General features: G+C 37.4%; 1 protein-coding gene across 1 annotated transcript in view; it reads left to right on the forward strand.

Annotated features, from left to right (window-relative positions):
• Window positions 1-5,663: 5,663 nt before the first annotated feature.
• Window positions 5,664-24,879, forward strand: part of LOC145910916 (uncharacterized) — a gene marked incomplete at its 3' end in the record, with an annotated part of 28,697 nt that continues 9,481 nt past the window's right edge. The window contains 42 exon segments of the mRNA XM_082998134.1: window positions 5,664-5,673; window positions 5,750-5,920; window positions 6,412-6,531; window positions 6,619-6,786; window positions 7,013-7,132; window positions 7,215-7,382; window positions 7,452-7,571; window positions 7,749-7,916; window positions 8,022-8,141; window positions 8,233-8,400; window positions 8,462-8,581; window positions 8,749-8,916; window positions 8,978-9,130; window positions 9,191-9,358; window positions 9,431-9,550; window positions 9,609-9,782; window positions 10,303-10,425; window positions 14,924-15,091; window positions 18,181-18,300; window positions 18,388-18,555; window positions 18,626-18,745; window positions 18,995-19,162; window positions 19,306-19,425; window positions 19,514-19,681; window positions 19,752-19,871; window positions 20,119-20,286; window positions 20,428-20,547; window positions 20,635-20,802; window positions 20,873-20,992; window positions 21,243-21,410; window positions 21,554-21,673; window positions 21,762-21,929; window positions 22,000-22,119; window positions 22,370-22,537; window positions 22,608-22,727; window positions 22,974-23,141; window positions 23,283-23,402; window positions 23,491-23,658; window positions 23,729-23,848; window positions 24,100-24,267; window positions 24,338-24,457; window positions 24,704-24,871. Of these exon segments, the coding sequence (XP_082854260.1) occupies window positions 5,664-5,673; window positions 5,750-5,920; window positions 6,412-6,531; window positions 6,619-6,786; window positions 7,013-7,132; window positions 7,215-7,382; window positions 7,452-7,571; window positions 7,749-7,916; window positions 8,022-8,141; window positions 8,233-8,400; window positions 8,462-8,581; window positions 8,749-8,916; window positions 8,978-9,130; window positions 9,191-9,358; window positions 9,431-9,550; window positions 9,609-9,782; window positions 10,303-10,425; window positions 14,924-15,091; window positions 18,181-18,300; window positions 18,388-18,555; window positions 18,626-18,745; window positions 18,995-19,162; window positions 19,306-19,425; window positions 19,514-19,681; window positions 19,752-19,871; window positions 20,119-20,286; window positions 20,428-20,547; window positions 20,635-20,802; window positions 20,873-20,992; window positions 21,243-21,410; window positions 21,554-21,673; window positions 21,762-21,929; window positions 22,000-22,119; window positions 22,370-22,537; window positions 22,608-22,727; window positions 22,974-23,141; window positions 23,283-23,402; window positions 23,491-23,658; window positions 23,729-23,848; window positions 24,100-24,267; window positions 24,338-24,457; window positions 24,704-24,871 (5,983 nt within the window).

The following is a 24,879-nucleotide window of genomic DNA, read 5'->3' on the forward strand; positions in this document are numbered from 1 at the left end:
ATTCCATTTTGCTGCTCATATTGTGATTTATGGTTTCTGTGAAATCAGCTAGTTGTAGACAGTTGTCGAAGCCACTGTCATCTGGTAAGATGATATTTGCAGTGACCATTGTTGTCGGGTTTTGTACCTTGGGACTGCATATTTGAACATCTATCATCTACAAACTGTGTGGACCTTTCTTACGTATCGTTTTTTACTCGCGTTGCGTTCGCAACTGGTTTAGTCTTGAGTGAAGAACAGTGCCTCACAACTACTGATGGGACATAAAGCTTGACAGCACCAAGTCAGATCAGTTGCGCAGTCAGCATCTTGTAATTTTGGGGGTCGACAAACCTTTATCTAGTCGCAGATCAAAGCCAAACTGCAAGGTCTTTCCGTCAACTACTCCGTTCCCTTCATTGTTTGATATTGTTCAACCTTGTAAAGTCGGAAAAAACTTTACAAGGTTGAACAATATCAAACAATGAAGTGAATGAGATCACATGGTATTTTTAGGTAAAGTAATAATCCGCGTGACTCCATTTACTCCGCAGAATGTTACTGCTGTTCGCTGTTTATTATAGCAGAAAGTCCAGCTTATTTCGCGATAACAAACCTACCAATTACATTTGCTGTATCATGGTGAGTCATGTTAATCCAAAGAAAAATACGGGGTATAATTCGTGACCGTGAATCACATGGGTAATTCCGTTGTATTGTAGGTTGGAATGCCCCTGAGCCAACTCTTTTTTGCAAATAAATTAAGTTGCACCTGTAAATAACTCTAAGAGTCTCAGAGATATTTAACAGTGTCTCGATGGCCTGAGCGGTTATTGAGTCTCTTTGATGGTTAAACCTGCTTCTGCCCCGTTCTATAAAGCACCCAGAACCAAGATCTCTTCCCGAATAATTGTATTCATTTCTGTTATCTTCTTCATTACGACGGTACATTACAGCTTTCAATACAACGTTGATAGGATGCCAGCAAATAGAATCAAATAGAATGAATTAGAATCAATTTACCGGTCTAACCTGGGCTTTTTAACGCTTTCCGTTATGAGAGCTGATTGGTCAATAATGTCACGTGATATCATGAGGCGCTTGAAGTAAAATAATACAAGAACATAGGTGTGATGTGACATAAGCATAGGAGAACATTTTATGTGGTAAACAGGATGTTAAATGAATCACTTTACTCCAGAATATTCGATGGCTCAATCATTTGGGTCACATTGTGGGATTATGCAGTATGTGCAAAGCTGCGCGCAAAACATTACGCAATTACGCAATACAAGCACTGGTTTCTGTGACGTATGTTACACACGCAAAACATTACGCAATACAAGCACTGCTTTCTGTGACGTATGTTACACACCACAAACGAAATACTAACTAATTAAAACAAAAAGCCGACAGCGTTGTGAGACTACAAGTCGCCGGAGGATATTTGCCGTTTTGTTTACATATCACTGCAACATAAGGTGTTTGTCTCTGATTTTCACCATGTTTTTGACTATGAAAAAATGAAGCCAGGGAAATAAAAGCTCGTCTAATTTTTGCTTCGTTGTTTTTGCCAGTGCCTTTACAAGCAGTTGGGTTGCAATGACATGCAGTGCTTGATGCTATTAACTTGCGTGTTTGATAAACTTATATGTGTACTTCTGGAAAAGGGACAATAAATCTGCATCTTAGCAATCACAGGTTTAGAAAATGAGGCTTGAAAAGCTCGCTCCCGGCAAAGTTTGAATACTCACATGCAGCCACAAAAAAACGCATGGTGATAGCCCACGGCCAGATTAACAGTGGTGTTGCATAAACAATTTCAATTAAAAAAAACAACTGTTGTATTCAGTGCAGTATCACTAGGAAGGTCAAGTGAAGTGAAATGACTCTATTTCTACGTGCTATGCCAAGTCGAGTTTTTACGATATTGTTACTTTTGTATGCCGCACTTGAGATTGGAGCAAGTAAGTACTAATAAGTTTCCTTTGTTTAAACCCAGTGTCAACGCAAACAGAAAACTACGATCAAATAATTTAGTGATTTTTAACCAGATAAATGGTTCACCCCAGTGCGATAGTACTTTTGCAGGGGTGAATTTAGGAGGCAGAATGAATGAAATCAAATAGTTATTTGAACTATAAAAGCTAACATGCTAAGCAAACCTTTCAAACACTACTACATGTTCATCATAAGTGCTTTGTTCGAAACATTTGCTCAGCATATTGCTTTGGCTTTTTTATCCCGTGTAATTAATACCAAATTTTCTGCAACTAAAAATATTTATTAATATCTGTTTAATGTCCAACTAACAATCGTACCGTCTTTGACATGCAACAATTGTTATTTGTGATCTTTGGCATCACCTCTAAAAAGGTCACACAACAGTGGATATGACACGGAAAATTTGAATTCAAAAGTAATTACACAGTAAACTAATTTTTTAATAAAAATATGGCAAAAAGTAGCTTAAAAATACCACGGGTTTGTGACATACAGGTGATCAAAGATGTGTTTGGACCGTGAACGCAATCAAGCAAAAGCGACAAAAATTATGTGACGTAGTTTAAGACGCAGCCCAATAGCAAGCCTGAGCGTGGAAATGCACGGGGATTGTGCCTGCGAGTTTGTGCCAGAATGTGATAAGAATGATTATTTGCCAAATTGCCAACTTTGTACGTGTGGTGAAGCTAGAGCAGAGTTCTTCAACTTGGGTTCCGTCAACACTAAGAATTTCAATATTGCGTTACACTGAAATATTCTGTTGAATTTTACATTCTTTCACGGAGAACTTGTTTGTTGAACATATGTTTTTCTTGCTGTGTGACAAAAGAATGGGGTTCCACAATATTTTCGAGGGATCCATTGCGCCAAAAACGATGAAGAGCACTGAATTAAAATAATCCTCTCAGACAATCAGGCAGATGTTATCACCGATAGTCCTCTAGCTCCACCACACGGATGTTTTTTTTTAAATAGTCCTCTAGCTCTACCACACGGATGTTATTTAAAATAGTCCTCTAGCTCCACCACACGGATGTTATTCAAAATAGTCCTCTAGCTCCACCACACGGGTGTTGTTTAAAATAGTCCTCTAGATCCACCACACGGATGTTATTCAAAATAGTCCTCTAGCTCCACCACACGGGTGTTGTTTAAAATAGTCCTCTAGCTCCACCACACGGATGTTATTTAAAATAGTCCTCTAGCTCCACCACACGGATGTTATTTAAAATAGTCCTCTAGCTCCACCACACGGATGTTATTCAAAATAGTCCTCTAGCTCCACCACACGGATGTTATTTAAAATAGTCCTCTAGCTCCACCACACGGATGTTATTCAAAATAGTCCTCTAGCTCCACCACACGGGTGTTGTTTAAAATAGTCCTCTAGCTCCACCACACGGATGTTTTTTTCTTAAATAGTCCTCTAGCTCTACCACACGGATGTTATTTAAAATAGTCCTCTAGCTCCACCACACGGATGTTATTTAAAATAGTCCTCTAGCTCCACCACACGGATGTTATTCAAAATAGTCCTCTAGCTCCACCACACGGGTGTTGTTTAAAATAGTCCTCTAGCTCCACCACACGGATGTTATTCAAAATAGTCCTCTAGCTCCACCACACGGGTGTTGTTTAAAATAGTCCTCTAGCTCCACCACACGGGTGTTGTTTAAAATAGTCCTCTAGCTCCACCACACGGATGTTATTTAAAATAGTCCTCTAGCTCCACCACACGGATGTTATTCAAAATAGTCCTCTAGCTCCACCACACGGGTGTTGTTTAAAATAGTCCTCTAGCTCCACCACACGGATGTTTTTTTTCTTAAATAGTCCTCTAGCTCCACCACACGGATGTTATTCAAAATAGTCCTCTAGCTCCACCACACGGGTGTTGTTTAAAATAGTCCTCTAGCTCCACCACACGGATGTTTTTTTCTTAAATAGTCCTCTAGCTCTACCACACGGATGTTATTTAAAATAGTCCTCTAGCTCCACCACACGGATGTTATTTAAAATAGTCCTCTAGCTCCACCACACGGATGTTATTCAAAATAGTCCTCTAGCTCCACCACATGGGTGTTGTTTAAAATAGTCCTCTAGCTCCACCACACGGATGTTATTTAAAATAGTCCTCTAGCTCCACCACACGGATGTTATTTAAAATAGTCCTCTAACTCCACCACACGGGTGTTGTTTAAAATAGTCCTCTAGCTCCACCACACGGATGTTATTCAAAATAGTCCTCTAGCTCCACCACACGGGTGTTGTTTAAAATAGTCCTCTAGCTCCACCACACGGATGTTATTCAAAATAGTCCTCTAGCTCCACCACACGGGTGTTGTTTAAAATAGTCCTCTAGCTCCACCACACGGATGTTATTTAAAATAGTCCTCTAGCTCCACCACACGGATGTTATTTAAAATAGTCCTCTAGCTCCACCACACGGATGTTATTTAACGTGTTTGAGGAAAATTTATGTTTTTTTTCTGAATGACAAAAAATTGGGTTCCACTTTATTACGTTACATCCGTGAATAGGAGCTAGAGGAATACTTTAAATAACATCCGCGTGGTAGAGCTAGAGGACTACTTTAAATGACATCCGCGTGGTAGAGCTAGAGGACTATTTTAAATAACACCCGCGTGGTGGAGCTAGAGGACTACTTTAAATAACACCCGCGTGGTGGAGCTAGAGGACTACTTTAAATAACACCCGCGTGGTGGAGCTAGAGGACTACTTTAAATAACACCCGTGTGGTGGAGCCAGAGCACTATTTTAAATAACATCCATGTCATCAGCTAGAGAGTTATTGGCGGGTGTTCGGTAGCATTGGTCAAGCGCCCGACCCATATATCAAGAAAAAGCTTGATCGGGATTCATGGCCAGGATATCCCAGGTTCTAGTCCCGGTATGGTCAAAAAAAGCTAGAGTATTATTTTAAATCTCTTAAACGATTTGGCGCTAAGAAGCCCGTTTAGTAAATATAATGGAACCCCAGTTTTTGTCATGGAAGAACTGATGACAAGCCTTTGCGAACCTCCTGCGGCTTAGTGTGTGTTGCAGTATTACAATGATTGTGGTTTCCTGATGGAAATGTAGTAGAACAACGGTAAAAAAGATGATTAACAATCACTCTTTGCTATTCGAATCGCAATGCTGTTTTAACCCATCGAGAAACTCTGTGACCGTGTGTTTTTCATCTGTCAATGTGATTCATTCGTTGAGTTTTAAAAATGCATTTTTAATTTAAATTTCACACAACTTCTACCCTTTATAAATAAGGATGGATATTGGTTATTTAAGTGCCTTCTTTGCGTAATCTTGTTGTTCCAGTCCGGAAACTTTTATACGATTTTTTTTGCTGCTTTATTGATTTGGAAACTTAATTGAGTGCAAAAAACTTTTGAGAACCCCCAAAACATCAAAAATGTGTTTGATTTAGTTGTACCTTCAATATTTTGTGAAATTGTTGATGACCATGTCCTATGCACTTTTAAAATGAAATGCAGTGTTCAACATTGGAGTGAAAAAAATTCCAGTAACTTGAGTATGGTTGAACATAACCAAAAAGAGACCAACTACAACTTGTTTTATTGACAGTGTTCACATAATTTTGTACATGTCCGCATTTTACGACCACAATAATCCATTTATTCGATCACAAAATAAATAGTAAGATGTTTCCCTGTAATCGGTCTTCATAGCAGCTTGTGCATTAAAACGATAATAGACTTGGGCCTAATTTAATTTTACCTTGCAACAGACGATTGCACCAAGCAAGGAAGACAGTTACAACAAAGTGGTTCATCATCATTTACCGAATTCATTTGTCCCGAAGGATGTCATCAAGCTATCTCTAACATATGGGGCACTGCATATTATACAGATGACTCCTCAGTATGTAAGGCTGCTATTCACGATGGTCGTATCACCAGTAAGTGGTTCTAGATGATTCTGCACATTACACTTACACAGGTGTCTAATACATAAGTTTTCATGAGGCCATTTTAAAAGAGTTTCTGTGCTTTTTTGTGTGTATAAAGCATTAAAAACTGTTTTATTGTTCTTTTAAGTTATGTTGGTAAATGCATACAACAATTGTACATGGTAAAAAATTTAAAAACTGAAACCGGGACTGAATCTGTGTGACCAACAGTTCCACTTCTTTAAGTTGCAGATTAGGCTTCAAAATATGATGTGATCAATATCATTATGTTTTTTTTCTCAGTATTTGTTTTTGGTGCGCAAACCTTTCTTCGAGTCATGGGTTTGCCAAATTTTCACTTTCGGTGCTAAAATCCTAGAATTAGACTTTTTTCAATTTTGCTTTGGATTTGAAAATCGGTATTGCTTTTTCGGCTCCTTTCTGTTTTTTTTTTTTATTTTTTTGTGTCCCCACCTAAAAAAAATGTTTTTTTTGTTTAGATGCAGGGGGCTTGGTCAAGGTGTATCATACTAATGGTTTAGGTTCCTATAGTGGAAGCACTCAAAATGGAATAACTAGCTCATCATATGGCTCATGGACCGGGTCTTTCACATTTGAAAGTAAGTTAAATGATCAAAAACAGGTTAACTAGCAGTTACAATAACTAAAAATGTGATGAAACACTGTACAAATGTACCACTCAACAGATTTATGCACCAAACAAGCCAACCAACTGGATTTTGGAGAAGGCACGACAGTCAAGTTTCAATGCCCAGCTGGTTGCCAACAAATATACCTTCGTTTGTGGGGAACTGTTATTTACACAGATAACTCTTATATCTGTGCTGCGGCAATTCACGATGGACAGATTTCTGGTGAAGTACCCTGCTAGTTCTGTTTTTTGCCTATGTCCATCAGTAACAACTATTTAATTTTAATAAAAATATCTAATTATTTTATCAAATACTGACAAACAAAACTTGTATTCTGAGTATAAAGAGACTGGGCCATATTGTTATTAACACTGTTATGTTTAAAAGACTCAGAGTTATGAGAAAACCCGTGAGTTGTGTTCCTAAACTTTTATTAATCTTCATTTAGACTCTGGAGGGGAGGTCACTGTGCATCTAATTGGTGGATTATTGTCTTATACTGGAAGCAAACGAAATGGAATGAAGAGCAAATCGTATGGATCTTCCTCACAATCTTTTAGTTTTGGTGGTAAGTGACCCATTGACAGCTACAATGTCTTTATTTGGCGTGATTACATGCAGTTTCTGTTCAAGTAATCTTAACTTTGTAGATCTTTGCCTAAACAGTGCTAATCAGTTGGAATTTAATGAAAAAAGTTTTGCATCCTTTACTTGTCCATCTGGTTGTCAACAAACTTCATCAAATTTATGGGGAACTGAAGTTTATACACAGGATTCTTACATTTGTGCAGCTGCTATTCATGATGGTGTAATTTCAGGTTATTTGCTTTTCCATGCACATAAATAAAAAGATAGGTACAATCCAATTATTGTTAACAAAACTTTAGATTCTGGTGGAACAGTAAATGTGACTAAACTGCCGGGAGTATCATCATATACTGGAAGTGAACAGAATGGAATTATTAGTAGATCTTATGGATCTTTTCAGGGATCTTTCACTTTAAGAAGTATGATCAATTAATCTTTCACCGTCATAGAATTTGTTGATAATATTTCTTGTTAATACACTGCCAATCAAAGCTTCCGTTTTTTTTCTGATGTAATTTACCTTGATATTTAATTATACATAAATTTTAGTGGCATGTTGTAGTGCTGTAGTGATCGGTCAACAATTTTGTATGCAGATTTTAGCATTAAACAACCTGATCAGCTTGATTTTGGAGATGGAACATCAGTGCAGTTCCCATGCCCAGCTGGTAGCCTACAAATATCATATCGTTTGTTGGGAACTGTTATTTACACAGATAACTCTTATATTTGTGCAGCAGCAATTCATGATGGGCAAATTTCTGGTGAATTACTTTCCTTTTTGTGATTTGTTTTGTCATTGATAATGCATCTTTTTGTAATACATTTCCTTCTGTATGGTAACTGACCTCTGCAAAAAAATCTTTCAGACTCTGGTGGAGTTGTTACTGTTCACCTTGCTAGTGGATTGTCATTTTATACTGGTAGCACTCAGAATGGAGTCACCAGCAAATCTTTTGGGTTTTGGCCAAGATCATTTACTTTCAGTGGTAAGTGGATCAACCACTTGTAAGCGATACGTATTAACTGGCGAGTTGTTTTAGAAGTCCTTGTTAGCGAAAAATATTATTTTATCATAAGACCTTTGTGCTAAACAAGCTAGACAGTTGGACTTTGGTGGAGGAAGTTATGCTTTACATATCTGTCCACCTGGTTGTCAACAAACGTCATCACGTTTGTGGGGAACTGAAGTTTACACAGATGATTCTTTTGTTTGTGCAGCTGCAATTCATGATGGTGTAATTTCAGGTTGTTTGTTGTAGGTATTTTATCTTGCACACACCATGACTTAACCGCAAACATTTTTCAGATTCTGGTGGAACAGTCAATGTGACTAAACTTGGGGGACTATCATCATATACTGGAAGTGAAAAGAATGGAATTTCAAGTAATTCTTATGGAAGCTGGGGTGGATCTTTTACTTTAAAAGGTTTTGTGTTTGATTGCCATTGTTATATTACAAGTTGTTTAAGTGTTAGTGTACTGTAATTCTAAGTCAATATATACTATTTTAACATCTGTAAAGGAATAAGTGTCATGTTACAAAAATTATTTGTGATTGTAAAAATTAATTATAATATTAAAAAAAATTCACAGATTTGTGCACGAAACGATTTTCCCAGCTGGATTTTGGAGCGGCATCAACAGTGCAGTTTCCATGCCCAGCTGATTGCCAGCAAACATCCCATTTTCTTTGGGGAACTGAAGTTTATACAGATGACTCTCATATCTGTGCAGCGGCAATTCACGATGGAAAAATTTCTGGTAAATTACTTTGTTGATGCTAAATTTTAAAACTATTCATAGTAATTCCTAAAATATTCAGGGCAGGGTGGGGTGGTCACCGTGTACCTTACTAGCGGATATTTATCTTTCACTGGTAGCACTCAAAACGGAATCAACAGTATATCTGTTGAATACTTACCTCATACAGACAACAATCAGAATGGAATCACTGGCGAATCCTTCACTTTTATTGGTATGTGGGCAGCCCAACCCTAACTGAGATATTTTTATTTAAACTATTTTTAATTTACAGACCTTTGCACTAAACAAGCTGATCAGTTAGAATTTAATGGAGGTAGCACTACTACATACATTTGTCCACCTGGTTGTCAACAAACAGCATCACATGTTTGGGGGATTGGAGTCTTTAAAGATGATTCATATATTTGTGCCTCTGCTATTCATGAGGGCGTCATGTCAGGTTGCTTGTTTGTCCATGTGTAGGAGTTAAAGCTTATCAGTACAAACCTATTATTGCAAAATAAACTTTCAGATTCTGGTGGGAGAGTCACTGTAGTTAAACTTCCAGGACAATCATCATACGCTGGCAAAGATCGGAATGGAATTTCAAGTAAACCTTACGGCGAATGGAGTGGATCTTTTTCTTTTAAAGGTGTGCATTGCCGTAACTCTCGTTTTTAGGTTTTACATGTATGTTGTTGTGACAAAAGTTCCAGATGCGTGTGTGAAGCAAGGCAGAGACCTCGAATATCAAGGAGTCGTTTCTGCAACACATTATTGTCCACCGGAGTGCAAAGCTATTGCAAGCCACCTTTGGGGAACTGATACTTATACAGACGATTCGTTTGCGTGTGCTGCAGCATTTCATGTCGGACGTATATCAGGTAATGTACACGAAAAGAAGGTTCGTCTGAATGCAGCTAAAAATGTTTAGTTTGGGCCTATATAATTTTGGTATTAGTGTATCATTTTTTATGTGAAAAAAACTCTCATACGTTTGCTTCATATGATACGCATGTTAGCTTTGGTTTTTCGCACCTATATTCTCATACAATTACTAGCAATTTATTGCAAATTATACGCGGGGTCATCCTTATCCTTTGCTTTGAATTTATTTACTTTGCTTGGCAACTTGTATTCGCAATAACTTTATTCGATTTGTTAAATCTATTTCTTTAACAAAGAAAACCACAACACGTGTTATTTGAAGTCTGCGAAACCAGTCTCACAATTAAGTGTCGTTTAAAAAATATGTACGGTTGGCAACCATCAACCTACGACATGCCTCGTAAAATGAAAATAGTCAGTAATTTTAAATCGTGTAACGGTCAATTTTGCTAACTTTATTTAAACACACTATCGGAAAAGTGATAACTCAACTTGCTTACTTAACTTTGCTCTCAGGTTTAGTCGGGGGAACTATCAGTTTGATGAAGTCCGGTGTTCAACCGAGCTACGTTGGTTCAACTCGTAATGGAGTTACGTCACATTCTTACGCATCCTGGGAAGGAGGGTCGTTTCACTTTAGTTCGTAGATTACTGTCCCGAATGGTTATTAAAAAGCAACAACACTTTTTCACAGTTGTAAATAAATATTTTTGATTCTTGGTGACCTGCAGTATTATTTTGTTTAGATTTTGTACAGAATAGGATATTGAGAATCACAAAAAATTTTCTTTTTAAGTTGATTGAATTTTGTGACACTTCGGGCCGCTAGGGTGTTAAGTAATGTAGTGAACAGTCAAATGTTAAGTAATGTACCCCCCAAAAATAATAAGAAAAATGTAGTAAGAATGTCACGGCGTATGACATTTTCAGTTGGTTTTTAGAGCATTTATAAATTTCCACGTATGTGACTGGTATGAATAAAAACGTTTGGAAGGCGCAGTTTCGAGTCGATAAATTTATGTGAAAACATTTTGACATTACGACGTTTGGACCAAAACACAAGCAGAAATATACGTCGAAAAATCTCGTTTCCGGTAAAATTTGAACATTCGTACAGCCACAAAAATCTTGTGGTGACAGAATAAAAGTTATTTTACACAAGCTTTGTCTCCACTGCTGTCTTTCGATGTGCCTTTCGTGTGTTTACTTGTGCTAATGCAACCAATTTTTCGACTAATGTTTCGGCTAGTCCATACCCCAGATCCGCCCGTGTTCTATCGTTTCCTTATAATGTTTATTTTTTATTGGAAACAACACGCGCAAATGGACGTGGTAGCTGTAGGCCATTCACTTGGCTGTGTGACAGCTCACGTCCTAAAACTCCGCACCTAAGTGCGTGTATGTCCGTACGATAGTACCACTTCACGCACTGCTTGTATTCTAAACAATAGCAACTTGCTATGGCAGGTTTCATGTATGCTTTTAAGCACAATGGGCGTTTGTTTCATTCTTGCTTCGCAAGTTTTCGACAGGCGCTAGATTGCTTACCGATAGGATGTATTTTGCTGCGCTGTCGCACAGCATGCCAATTCTCTGCCTTTTGCTGCGCTGTCGCATTGCATGCCTATTCGCAGCTTTTTGCTGCGCTGTTGTATTTTAATGCCAATAAACTGTATTTAAATAATGCCAATAACAGTTACACCCGTCATTTGATGTTTGCAGTCTTGTGCTATTTCTGAGGTGAAAATCGTAAACACTAAAAAATCAGAGATATTCAATTAAAGCAAAATTTTACCGAGATATAGAGCAGTGGTTCTTAACCATGGGTTCCATGGCGACGTTTTACGGGTTCGACTAAGTTCCAATGATTTACGAAATATCAGCGAACGCTTTAGTCATATTTGTCTTTTAAATTAATTGCAGAAACAAAAATATTTCGTTTTGTAAATTAAGTAGACACAGGAAGGTTGGATGGTAACCATTAAATAGTTTAACATCTGTGATATTTGTACTCTCATGAGTTAAGCTAGTAATTATTGGTCACTTGCGTGAATTTGAAAATCGTTCGTTGTTATGGCTGACGTAAACAATCGGCACTGCAGCGTACCAATTGCTACTGAGACTAAAGCTAAGTCTACTTGCGTTTTCTTGTTGTACTAAATTCGACTCTAGAAACGTGCGAACGTAACAATAGAACGTGCGAACGTAACAATAGAACGTGCGAACGTAACAATAGAACGTGCGAACGTAACAGCGCGATAGCGAGAATAAAAGCAGCAGAGTCTAACGAAGGATTACGAAATGGGCGGTATATGACGAAGTGTCAGAAAAAATGTGTTGTCCAGCAGGATGCCAAAAAGCTTGTGGAAGCTCTTGCAGGAAAGCTTAACTCTGCCTGCATCCTTTGGTCCGTCTGTGTTCCAAATGTGTGAAGAATTAAGTAGGGAAACATGCGTGTTGCCACACATGCCCCTTCCTTGTGAAGATTGATAGTTTCTCTCCGAAATCCAATATCGTCTTGTCCTTTGGTTGTTGCGAATTTAGTTGCGTTGAATTCGGTGACTATGTGGTGGTTATCGTCCGCGTTATCGTCTAGGCTTTACTGTCACGGTGATTTTTTCTGTGTACAAAAGAACACCGGCAGTAAAATGCTCAAACAATTTAAAATGTCTACGAACATAAGCGTTTATGGGAATTGCGTGCTGCATTACAAATTAAAACGGTTATTAAAAACTATAAATTGAACCACAAGTTCCATCGCATTGAAGCGCGTGCGCAACAAATGCTTACGTTTTCTCTTGGGTTGTCAAAAAGTATAGGCAACGACCCCCATGCGACTTAATAATGCGCGTATAAAAAAGGGCTCAGCTGGATGGCCGTCAAAACGTAAATTGGCTCATCTCGTATAAGAAATAATCAGTACTCATTCTGGTACGTGTATGAATAGAGCTGGCCAAGCAATAGCAATATGCTACAACAAAAGTAGTATAGATATAAGTTATCCTCAATGCCAATTTTTGAAATAATGCCATGTTTTAAGGCACGTCAGCACACTTAATACTTTCAAACTTAGGGTAATCTTTCTTAAAGTAATGAACTTACAAGAGTTAGGCGTCCCCTCGTAAAAATTTACGCCACAAGAAAAATGTCAAAAGTAGACGAGGGCAAGATTGTGGCACTAGTAGTAGTAAAAAATAAATTTTGGGATAAGACAGCAACAAAGACCAAAAAACGTCAAAAGTGGTAGTTCAGTTTAAGATAAATTCATGTCACAAAAAATATGTGCCAAAACTTAATATCATACGTGAGTTAGGTTAATCAGCAGTTTCATGCTTCAACCAGCCAGAAAAACCCTAGCTAAAATAGTGCAATAATTTCTCCTAAAGGGACGTCAGTCGTGCTTGACCAAATGCCATACGCATAGAAGTCGTCAATACCAGGGAAGGTCTACGGTATTCCGACATAATGACTGGAAATTGTATATCTGTGACCTTGCTACACGAAAAGCGCCAGGTCCCTTAACTGCGCCGCGCCTCTGTTGTGCATATGGAGGACTTTCTCAGCAGACAAAATGTTTAGGCCAGGTTCCACAATGCACCATTAAGTAACGTCCAACACGTATGTAAAAAATAAAACTATCGTTTTAGTCACATGAGTTACTTTAAACTAAAGAACCTCCTTGTTAAAACAAAAAGAATATAATACACACATGCATACTGACATAACCATAGCCACAGCACACACATGACACCATAAAGATCAAAAAAAGGGCGTTTCAAAACATATTTTTACATGTTGCGGTACAATTAAAACACATTTCAGTGGCACCGCTAAATACGCTTTATAGTTCGACCATATCTGACCAAGTACGGTGATGAAAAAGAACCCGGGCATCCTTACAATGAAATATGAGGCGAATTTAATTCTCGGACGAAAAAAACATAACATCCTGCATAAAAAAAAACATAACATCCTCCAAATTCATTAAAATTGTGTTAGATTGATTTCAGTTCGGATTCCGTTTCGCGTGCTATTTTTGCTTGTCATATTCTTCATGTTTTCAGGGTTCGACGAATCCTTGCAGAGGATCCAGGGGGTACGTCGAGTTAAAAAGGTTAAAAACCACTAAGGCCGTTTACATGTGCGACCGGAAACGAATCGGATTGGCCGGAAGTGAGACGAATTGAAACATCCCAATCCAGTCCATAGTTCGCATGTGTTTACATGTGTGGTTTGGTAATATTTATTGACTAAAAAACGTGGTACAATAAACAAACATCTAAAAAAAAGTGAAATGCTCTTGAACAGCATGACGTTTGCTGTGGAATCGGAAAGAAACTAAAACAACTTTGTCAAGCGCTTATCTTTTAATGTTTATCATTTATCTAATGCAATGCGACAAATTGTTTTTTTGGATATGGAGCGCTGCTAGGAAAAGGCGCTTTGTATGATCCAATTCCTTTTCCAAAACCTTAGCCTGGTCGAAGGCATAATCCGGTGGCCTTTTAAGGCAGCATGCTTGGCCAACGTTCTTTTACTTGCGTTTTTTGATGCAACGTCGCGGCGGTGGTTGTTCTGCTTGAAGACACTTTCGTGAATAACAGATCCGTGCATTGCTAAGGGAGGCAAGATTGTGACATAAAACCGTTGGGTTAAAAGTGATACGTCACGAAAATACTCGTAGTTATAGCCCAAGGCCCGGCCTATGTGGTTAATATAAACACCAACTTTTCAGAAACCTAAAAGTTCAATGCAGTTTAGGCGTGCTAAAGTGACACAGTTACGGAGTGCAATGGCAAATTGCGCTTTGACAATATTACTGCTACTTGTGCATGCAACTCTTGACATTGAAGCAAGTAAGTGTAATTGATATTCTCATGTTTGAAATATTGCCGAAACAATTAATCAACGATGTTTACATTGTATCATATGAAAATCAACTAAGAGAGCGAATGTAGCAAATTTTCTGTGCTTAATGGAGGCATGTGTTACGCCAACATATAGCCTACTTTCAGTGGGAAATGTAAATATGACAAAAATTGTGAGAACGTTCGTATCATTTGCACACGAAATTGCTCCACAAATATGAATGATAAAGGCTGTATTAATAATACAATTTTTTCTTGACTTGGGATAGACGAATGCACTAAGCAAGGAAGACAATTGGATCTAAATGGTTCAACACACACCGAGTTCAATTGCCCACAAGGATGTCAGGATACTGCTAGTAGGTTATGGGGAACTTCAATTTACACCGACGACTCCTACATATGTGCGGCTGCTATTCATGACGGTCGTATCAGCAGTAAGTTGTACACTAAATAGTCTTGTACAGGGGTATAGTGCTGCTGGAGCTCTGGCATCTCTACAACATTACCACTGCACCCCTGGTTTTGTAACAAGTAAAATCATAGTCGTCACTTTCACAATGACTTCAATATATGCCGAAGATCTTGTTTTTTTGTGTGTTTCGCAATTGCTTGATGGGGCTTTCAATTGCTTTGGGGTTTCAATCGCTTAGGGACGATCAGGTTGTCTTCTTGCTATATGGTTTGGGCGCCTGACCGATGTTGCCAATAGTCCGGCCATTTCTGCTGCGTTTTAGTTTCGACGGATTTTGCTTTGCCCAGCTTCACGGCCACGTGTCACCCAGTTAGCTTGTTTACATGGCCTTGTCAGAAATCAACAAATAAAGGCCTGGCAACGTTTTCCGGCCACTGTTGCTATTTTTTCGGCCACTTTTAGCAGTAGGTTTTCATAAGCGCGAAAATTTGGCCGAAAAAGTGGTATGGCCGCATCTTTAGGCCAATGTGGCCGATTTTTTGCGAAAAACGTGGCCTTTACACGGAACTACTCTCGAGATGGTCCAGTCGAAATCGGCTTTTTGAAAACCGGTTTTTTTTCGAGAACGATTTGTCGACGAAGAAAACATGCCTTTGGCGCCATATTTTGCGCTGCAAGTTAAGTCAAATTTTGCTGTGCTAAGATATTTTTGGGGGTACGTTATTATTTAGTGTGATATGTTTGAATGTTTGTGCAAAGGTTGTTTTCGAGTTGCACAGTTTGCAGAAATGTGACTTTTTTTAGTATTTTCAAGACCTCGCAAGCAAAGTTGATGGAATAGGCACAACTAGTAGGCCTATATACAAAATCCACCATTGGGCTTTGCAAACTATCCAGTTAATGTGTTAAGTAGGGGAAAATAAGCTAACACATATTTTACCTTTTCATCATCCCAAGTCTGTTGGTCTGAATCAAAAGTAATTTAATAGTCTGTTCTTCTGGCACATTACAAACGTAACTTTATTCACCGACGTTTCGCCTGTTATCCAACAAGGCTTCCTCAGGGTAATGGCACTGGTACAGCACACAACCAACACCAAGAAAACGTACCAACGCGAAAAAATATAACGCCAACACCGTTTGTGAAATCACGTGATGTTATTAAAAGGGCGGGAAATAACAGTTACAGCAAGTTATTATAAAGCACCGGGTAATACATGCACTGTTCCCTATCATTAACTCAGCGATTGTTCTTATGGGAATGGAGCGCTTCTTGGAAAAGGCGCTTTGTATGATCCACCTCCTTTTCCAAAACTTTAGCCTGGTCGAAGGCAATCCGATGACCTTTTAAGGCAGCTTGCTTGGCCATGGAAGATCGGCCGTCACACCAAAAGACCCGACGCAAACCTTCGGCACGGTGGTTCTTCCCTATGTACCTACACTCCCCGGTACTTTACAGTGGATGTTGACCTATTAGTTTATTGTTGCACCCATTGTCATGGAAGCAGCCGAACCAAAAGGAGTGGTTTACACAATTCAATGTGGAGAGTGCGAGGGGGTCTTCATCTGGGAACCTGGAAGAGCCCTGAAAACCAAAAATAAGGAGCACCGCCGCGACGTTGCATCAAAAGACGCAAGTAAGACGGCGTCCTTAAAAGGTCATCGGATTGCCTTTTTTTGAAAAGGTTTTGGAAAAGGAGGTGGATCACATAAAGCGCCTTTTCCTAGAAGCGCTTCATATCCATAAGAACAATCGCTGTGTTAATGATAGATACAGTGCGTGCCCTTTAATAACATCACGTGGTTTTACAAGCGGTGATGGGGGTATTTTTTTCGTGTTGGTACGTTTTCTTAGTGTTGGTTGTGTGCAGTACCATTACCCTGAGGAAGCCTTGTTGGATAACATCAGGCGAAACGTCGGTGAATAAAGTTATGTTTTAATGTGCCAGAAGAACAGACTATTAAATTACAATTTGCCTGGCAGCAACAGAAAGGTTTTATTTGTGAATCAAAAATAATAAACACAACATATCATAAACAAACGCTTTTCTTCCTTGTCCGCTATGTTTGCTGCATTATTACATTTTTTACGAATTTTTGCAAACGCGTAATCTGTCGGTCACGGGTGTCAAACTTTAACAGCCCACAGAAACAAGTACTGTAACAAAACAAATTCGTCGGTTCAAATCGCGTACATTTTGCGGCCATGTAAAATGCCATTAAAAACTGTTTCAAATGCCATATTTTGCAGCGAACCTTATTTGGATAAAAAGCCGTGTTTTATTGGCCATGTAAACCCACAACGGAAAACGACCGCAAAGGACACTTTTTATGGCCTGCCCATTAACGTAAAGCCCAGGCCATGTAATCGGGCTAAGTGTAACAAGCGACCGACGCCTGTGGTAATGACTCATCACCACCAAGAATTATTAACTGCGATAACACGGCTAACTCTCTGTGAAAAAACCATCGTTATGTTGTCGCCTGAGGTGCTATCGCTGCCAATGCTATTTTGTCTACTGTAGCAGTTCCATTCTATGTAAAATTGTATTTGCTATTTATCATGTTATAAAAACGTTTACGCAAAATAAAACGACTGATACTGATTAATTGATCATTGCATTCACCACGCCATAATCAGCAACATAGATATTTGTTGTACGATGTTGCATTGCAATAGAGCTACTTCAGAGTATACTAATAAGAGTTCATGTTGGCTATAATTTAACAATTACCTTTTTCTGTGGCAATTAGTTTCTCTGTTGGATAGATTTTGTTTTTTTGGCGCGTGAGTCGTTCTGCCTCTGCGAGTTAAAGTCTTTGTGCATAGCAGCGTTGTCATTTTTGCGTATGGCTACAATATTTCTATTTTCGATCGCTTTATTGATTCTATTTATTGATTATTGTTACAGAGACGTTATTGAGTAACTTTTGGTTAATTTTTACTGAATTGTAGCCTACTGTTATTAAAAAAAAAACTGAATGAATACTAGCCTACACTAATAATGCAATTGAATGCTGTGATTGATTTATGTACAAAGGCATTTTGTGTTGCTGTCAATCAAAGACAAGCAAATATTAAAAAAATCATAACTCGATTATCACTTTCAGACACTGGTGGATCGGTCACTGTATATCTAACTGGTAGATTATCATCTTATGCTGGTAGCACTCAAAATGGAATCACCAGTAAATCTTTTGGAAGTTGGCCACGATCATTTACTTTCAGCAGTAAGTTGGTCAATGAAATCCCAATGTTTTCATTGTTGGTTTGTTATAGCCAACCTATTTGACAAAAACTTACATTTCCATTTTCAGATCCTTGCACTAAACAAGCTAATCAGTTGAAATTTGATGGAGAAAGCTCTGCATCATACACTTGTCCATCTGGTTGTCAACAAACCTCATCTCGTTTATGGGGAACTGAAGTTTATACAGATGATTCTTACATCTGTGCAGCTGCAATTCATGATGGTGTAATTTCAGGTTACTTGTTCTCCATGTGCAAAAATTTGTTCTGAGGACTACAAGGAAATTATTGGAAAAATATTTTCAGATTCTGGTGGAATAGTCAATGTGACTAAACTTGGGGGACTATCATCATATACTGGAAGTGAACAGAATGGAATTACCAGTAAATCATATGGAAGCTGGAGTGGATCTTTTACTTTCAAAAGTATGATGTAACTTCTAAATCTACATTTTATTGTCATCAGAAATATATTTTTTTTCCGAATAGCTTTAAAAAATACATTCTTCTACTGAAAATAAAATCCCACTCAATTTAAAACTTGATTTCATTGATATATGGTGGTGCTGTTGTGACTAGACATTAATATTAAGTGTGCAGTAAAATCAATTTTCTATAAAAATTTGAAGCAAATCAGAACAGTGTGGCCAGAAACTTTTAGGAATTATTTTTCAGATTTGTGCTTCAAACAACCCAACCAACTGGATTTTGGAGATGACACATCAGTGCAGTTCCAATGCCCAACTGGTTGCCAACAAATATCAAATCGTTTGTGGGGAACTGAAGTTTATACAGATGATTCTTACATCTGTGCAGCTGCAATTCATGATGGAAAAATTTCTGGTAAGGTTTTCTTTGGTGATTAGTTGCACTGGATTTGCTACAATCAAATGCTGTGTGTGATTTCTGTACAAAGGCATTTTGTGTTGCTGTCAATCAAAGACAAGCAAATGTTCAAAAAATTATAATACGATTATCACTTTCAGACACTGGTGGATTGGTCACTGTATATCTAACTGGTGGATTATCATCTTATGCTGGTAGCACTCAAAATGGAATCACCAGTAAATCTTATGGAAGTTGGCCACGATCATTTACTTTTAGCAGTAAGTTGGTCAATGAAATTCCAAAGTTTTCATTGTTGGTTTGTTATAGCCAACCTATTTGACATAAAACTTGCATTTCCATTTTCAGATCTTTGCACTAAACAAGCTAATCAGTTGGAATATGATGGAGAAAGCTCTGCATCATACACTTGTCCATCTGGTTGTCAACAAACCTCATCTCGTTTATGGGGAACTGAAGTTTATACAGATGATTCTTACATCTGTGCAGCTGCTATTCATGATGGTGTAATTTCAGGTTACTTGTTCTCAATGTGCAAAAATTTGTGCTGAGAACTACAAGGAAATTATTTGAAAAATATTTTCAGATTCTGGTGGAATAGTCAATGTGACTAAACTTGGGGGACTACCATCGTATACTGGAAGTGAACAGAATGGAATTACCAGTAAATCATATGGAAGCTGGAGTGGATCTTTTTCTTTCAAAAGTATGATGTTACTTCTAAATTTTACATTTCATTGTCATCAGAAAGATTTTTTTTTCCGAATAGTTTCAAAAAAAATTTTTTCGACTGAAAATAAAATCCCACTCAATTTAACACCTGATTTTATGGATATATGGTGGTGCTGTAGTGACTAGACATTAATATTAAGTGTGCAGAAAAATCAGTTTTCGATAAAAATTCAAAGCGAAAAGAACAGTGTGGCCAGAAACTTTTAGCAATTATTTTTCAGATTTGTGCTTCAAACAACCCAACCAACTGGATTTTGGAGATGACACATCAGTGCAGTTTCAATGCCCAACTGGTTGCCAACAAATATCAAATCGTTTGTGGGGAACTGAAGTTTATACAGATGATTCTTACATCTGTGCAGCTGCAATTCATGATGGAAAAATTTCTGGTAAAGTTTTTTTGTGATTCGTTTCACTTAATTTGCTGCAATTGAATGCTGTGTTTGATTTATGTACAAAGGCATTTTGTGTTGCTGTCAATCAAAGACAAGCAAATATTTAAAAAATCATAACTCTATTATCACTTTCAGACACTGGTGGATTGGTCACTGTATATCTAACTGGTGGATTATCATCTTATGCTGGTAGCACTCAAAATGGAATCACCAGTAAATCTTTTGGAAGTTGGCCACGATCATTTACTTTCAGCAGTAAGTTGGTCAATGAAATCCCAATGTTTTCTTTGTTGGTTTGTTATAGCCAACCTATTTGACAAAAACTTACATTTCCATTTTCAGATCCTTGCACTAAACAAGCTAATCAGTTGAAATTTGATGGAGAAAGCTCTGCATCATACACTTGTCCATCTGGTTGTCAACAAACCTCATCTCGTTTATGGGGAACTGAAGTTTATACAGATGATTCTTACATCTGTGCAGCTGCAATTCATGATGGTGTAATTTCAGGTTACTTGTTCTCCATGTGCAAAAATTTGTGCTGAGAACTACAAGGAAATTATTTGAAAAATATTTTTAGATTCTGGTGGAATAGTCAATGTGACTAAACTTGGGGGACTATCATCATATACTGGAAGTGAACAGAATGGAATTACCAGTAAATCATATGGAAGCTGGAGTGGATCTTTTACTTTCAAAAGTATGATGTAACTTCTAAATCTACATTTTATTGTCATCAGAAATATATTTTCTTTTCCGAATAGCTTTAAAAAATACATTCTTCTACTGAAAATAAAATCCCACTCAATTTAAAACTTGATTTCATTGATATATGGTGGTGCTGTTGTGACTAGACATTAATATTAAGTGTGCAGTAAAATCAATTTTCTATAAAAATTTAAAGCAAATCAGAACAGTGTGGCCAGAAACTTTTAGGAATTATTTTTCAGATTTGTGCTTCAAACAACCCAACCAACTGGATTTTGGAGATGACACATCAGTGCAGTTCCAATGCCCAACTGGTTGCCAACAAATATCAAATCGTTTGTGGGGAACTGAAGTTTATACAGATGATTCTTACATCTGTGCAGCTGCAATTCATGATGGAAAAATTTCTGGTAAGGTTTTCTTTGGTGATTAGTTGCACTGGATTTGCTACAATCAAATGCTGTGTGTGATTTCTGTACAAAGGCATTTTGTGTTGCTGTCAATCAAAGACAAGCAAATGTTCAAAAAATTATAATACGATTATCACTTTCAGACACTGGTGGATTGGTCACTGTATATCTAACTAGTGGATTAACATCTTATGCTGGAAGCACTCAAAATGGAATCACCAGTAAATCTTATGGAAGTTGGTCACGATCATTTACTTTTAGCAGTAAGTTGGTCAATGAAATCCCAAAGTTTTCTTTGTTGGTTTATTATAGCCAACCTATTTGACATAAAACTTGCATTTCCATTTTCAGATCTTTGCACTAAACAAGCTAATCAGTTGGAATATGATGGAGAAAGCTCTGCATCATACACTTGTCCATCTGGTTGTCAACAAACCTCATCTCGTTTATGGGGAACTGAAGTTTATACAGATGATTCTTACATCTGTGCAGCTGCTATTCATGATGGTGTAATTTCAGGTTACTTGTTCTCCATGTGCAAAAATTTGTGCTGATAACTACAAGGAAATTATTTGAAAAATATTTTCAGATTCTGGTGGAATAGTCAATGTGACTAAACTTGGGGGATTATCATCGTATACTGGAAGTGAACAGAATGGAATTACCAGTAAATCATATGGAAGCTGGAGTGGATCTTTTACTTTCAAAAGTATGATGTTACTTCTAAATTTTTGCATTTCATTGTCATCAGAAAGAATTTTTTTTTTCTAAAAGCTTAAGATAAAATATAATCTACTGAAAATAAAATCCCTCCCAATTTAACACCTGATTTCAGTGGTTTATAGTGGTGCTGTAGTGACTTGACATTAATATTAAGTGTGCAGTTAAATCAATTTCTCACAAAACTTTAATGCAAAAAAGAACAGTCTGGCCAGAAACTTTAAGCAATTTTTTTATAGATCTATGCCTTAAACAACCCAACCAACTGGATTTTGGAGATGGCACGTTAGTGCAGTTTCCTTGCCCATCTGGTTGCCAACAAACATCAAATCGTTTGTGGGGAACTGAAGTTTATACAGATGATTCTTACATCTGTGCAGCTGCTATTCATGATGGTGTAATTTCAGGTTACTTGTTCTCCATGTGCAAAAATTTGTGCTGAGAACTACAAGGAAATTATTTGAAAAATATTTTCAGATTCTGGTGGAATAGTCAATGTGACTAAACTTGGGGGATTATCATCGTATACTGGAAGTGAACAGAATGGAATTACCAGTAAATCATATGGAAGCTGGAGTGGATCTTTTTCTTTCAAAAGTATGATGTTACTTCTAAATTTTACATTTCATTGTCATAAGAAAGATTTTTTTTTCGAATAGTTTCAAAAAAAATTTTTCGACTGAAAATAAAATCCCACTCAATTTAACACCTGATTTTATTGATATATGGTGGTGCTGTAGTGACTAGACATTAATATTAAGTGTGCAGTAAAATCAATTTTCTATAAAAATTTAAAGCAAATCAGAACAGTGTGGCCAGAAACTTTTAGCAATTATTTTACAGATTTGTGCTTCAAACAACCCAACCAACTGGATTTTGGAGATGGCACATCAGTGCAGTTTCAATGCCCAACTGGTTGCCAACAAATATCAAATCGTTTGTGGGGAACTGAAGTTTATACAGATGATTCTTACATCTGTGCAGCTGCAATTCATGATGGAAAAATTTCTGGTAAGGTTTTTTTGTGATTCGTTTCACTTAATTTGCTGCAATTGAATGCTGTGTTTGATTTATGTACAAAGGCATTTTGTGTTGCTGTCAATCAAAGACAAGCAAATATTCAAACAATCATAATACTATTATCACTTTCAGACACTGGTGGATTGGTCACTGTATATCTAACTGGTGGATTATCATCTTATGCTGGTAGCACTCAAAATGGAATCACCAGTAAATCTTTTGGAAGTTGGCCACGATCATTTACTTTCAGCAGTAAGTTGGTCAATGAAATCCCAAAGTTTTCTTTGTTGGTTTGTTTTAGCCAACCTATTTGACATAAAACTTGCATTTTCATTTTCAGATCTTTGCACTAAACAAGCTAATCAGTTGGAATATGATGGAGAAAGCTCTGCATCATACACTTGTCCATCTGGTTGTCAACAAACCTCATCTCGTTTATGGGGAACTGAAGTTTATACAGATGATTCTTACATCTGTGCAGCTGCTATTCATGATGGTGTAATTTCAGGTTACTTGTTCTCAATGTGCAAAAATTTATGCTGAGAACTACAAGGAAATTATTTGAAAAATATTTTTAGATTCTGGTGGAATAGTCAATGTGACTAAACTTGGGGGACTATCATCATATACTGGAAGTGAACAGAATGGAATTACCAGTAAATCATATGGAAGCTGGAGTGGATCTTTCACTTTCAAAAGTATGATTTAACTTCTAAATTTTAAATTTCATTGTTATCAGAAAGAATGAATTTTTTTTCTGAATAGCTTTAGTAAAAATTATTCTATTGAAAATAAAATCCCTCTTAATTTATCACCTGATTTCAGTGGTTTATAGTGGTGCTGTAGTGACTAGACATTAATATTAAGTGTGCAGTTAAATCAATTTCTCACAAAACTTTAATGCAGAAAAGAACAGTCTGGCCAGAAACTTTAGGCAATTTTTTTATAGATCTATGCCTTAAACAACCCAACCAACTGGATTTTGGAGATGGCACGTTAGTGCAGTTCCCTTGCCCAACTGGTTGCCAACAAACATCAAATCGTTTGTGGGGAACTGAAGTTTATACAGATGATTCTTACATCTGTGCAGCTGCAATTCATGATGGTGTAATTTCAGGTTACTTGTTCTCCATGTGCAAAAATTTGTTCTGAGGACTACAAGGAAATTATTGGAAAAATATTTTCAGATTCTGGTGGAATAGTGAATGTGACGAAACTTGGGGGACTACCGTCGTATACTGGAAGTGAACAGAATGGAATTACCAGTAAATCATATGGAAGCTGGAGTGGATCTTTTACTTTCAAAAGTATGATGTAACTTCTAAGTTTTACATTTAATTGTCATCAGAAAGATTTTTTTTCCGAATAGTTTCAAAAAAAATTTTTTCGACTGAAAATAAAATCCCACTCAAATTAACACCTGATTTCATTAATATATGGTGGTGCTGTAGTGACTAGACATTAATATTAAGTGTGCAGTAAAATCAATTTTCTATAAAAACTAAAGCAAATCAGAACAGTGTGGCCAGAAACTTTTAGGAATTATTTTGCAGATTTGTGCTTCAAACAACCCAACCAATTGGATTTTGGAGATGGCACATCAGTGCAGTTCCAATGCCCAACTGGTTGCCAACAAATATCAAATCGTTTGTGGGGAACTGAAGTTTATACAGATGATTCTTACATCTGTGCAGCTGCAATTCATGATGGTGTAATTTCAGGTTACTTG

This window comes from Ascidia mentula, chromosome 8 (genome assembly GCF_947561715.1).
Source record: "Ascidia mentula chromosome 8, kaAscMent1.1, whole genome shotgun sequence".
NCBI classification, from domain to species: Eukaryota; Metazoa; Chordata; class Ascidiacea; order Phlebobranchia; family Ascidiidae; genus Ascidia; species Ascidia mentula.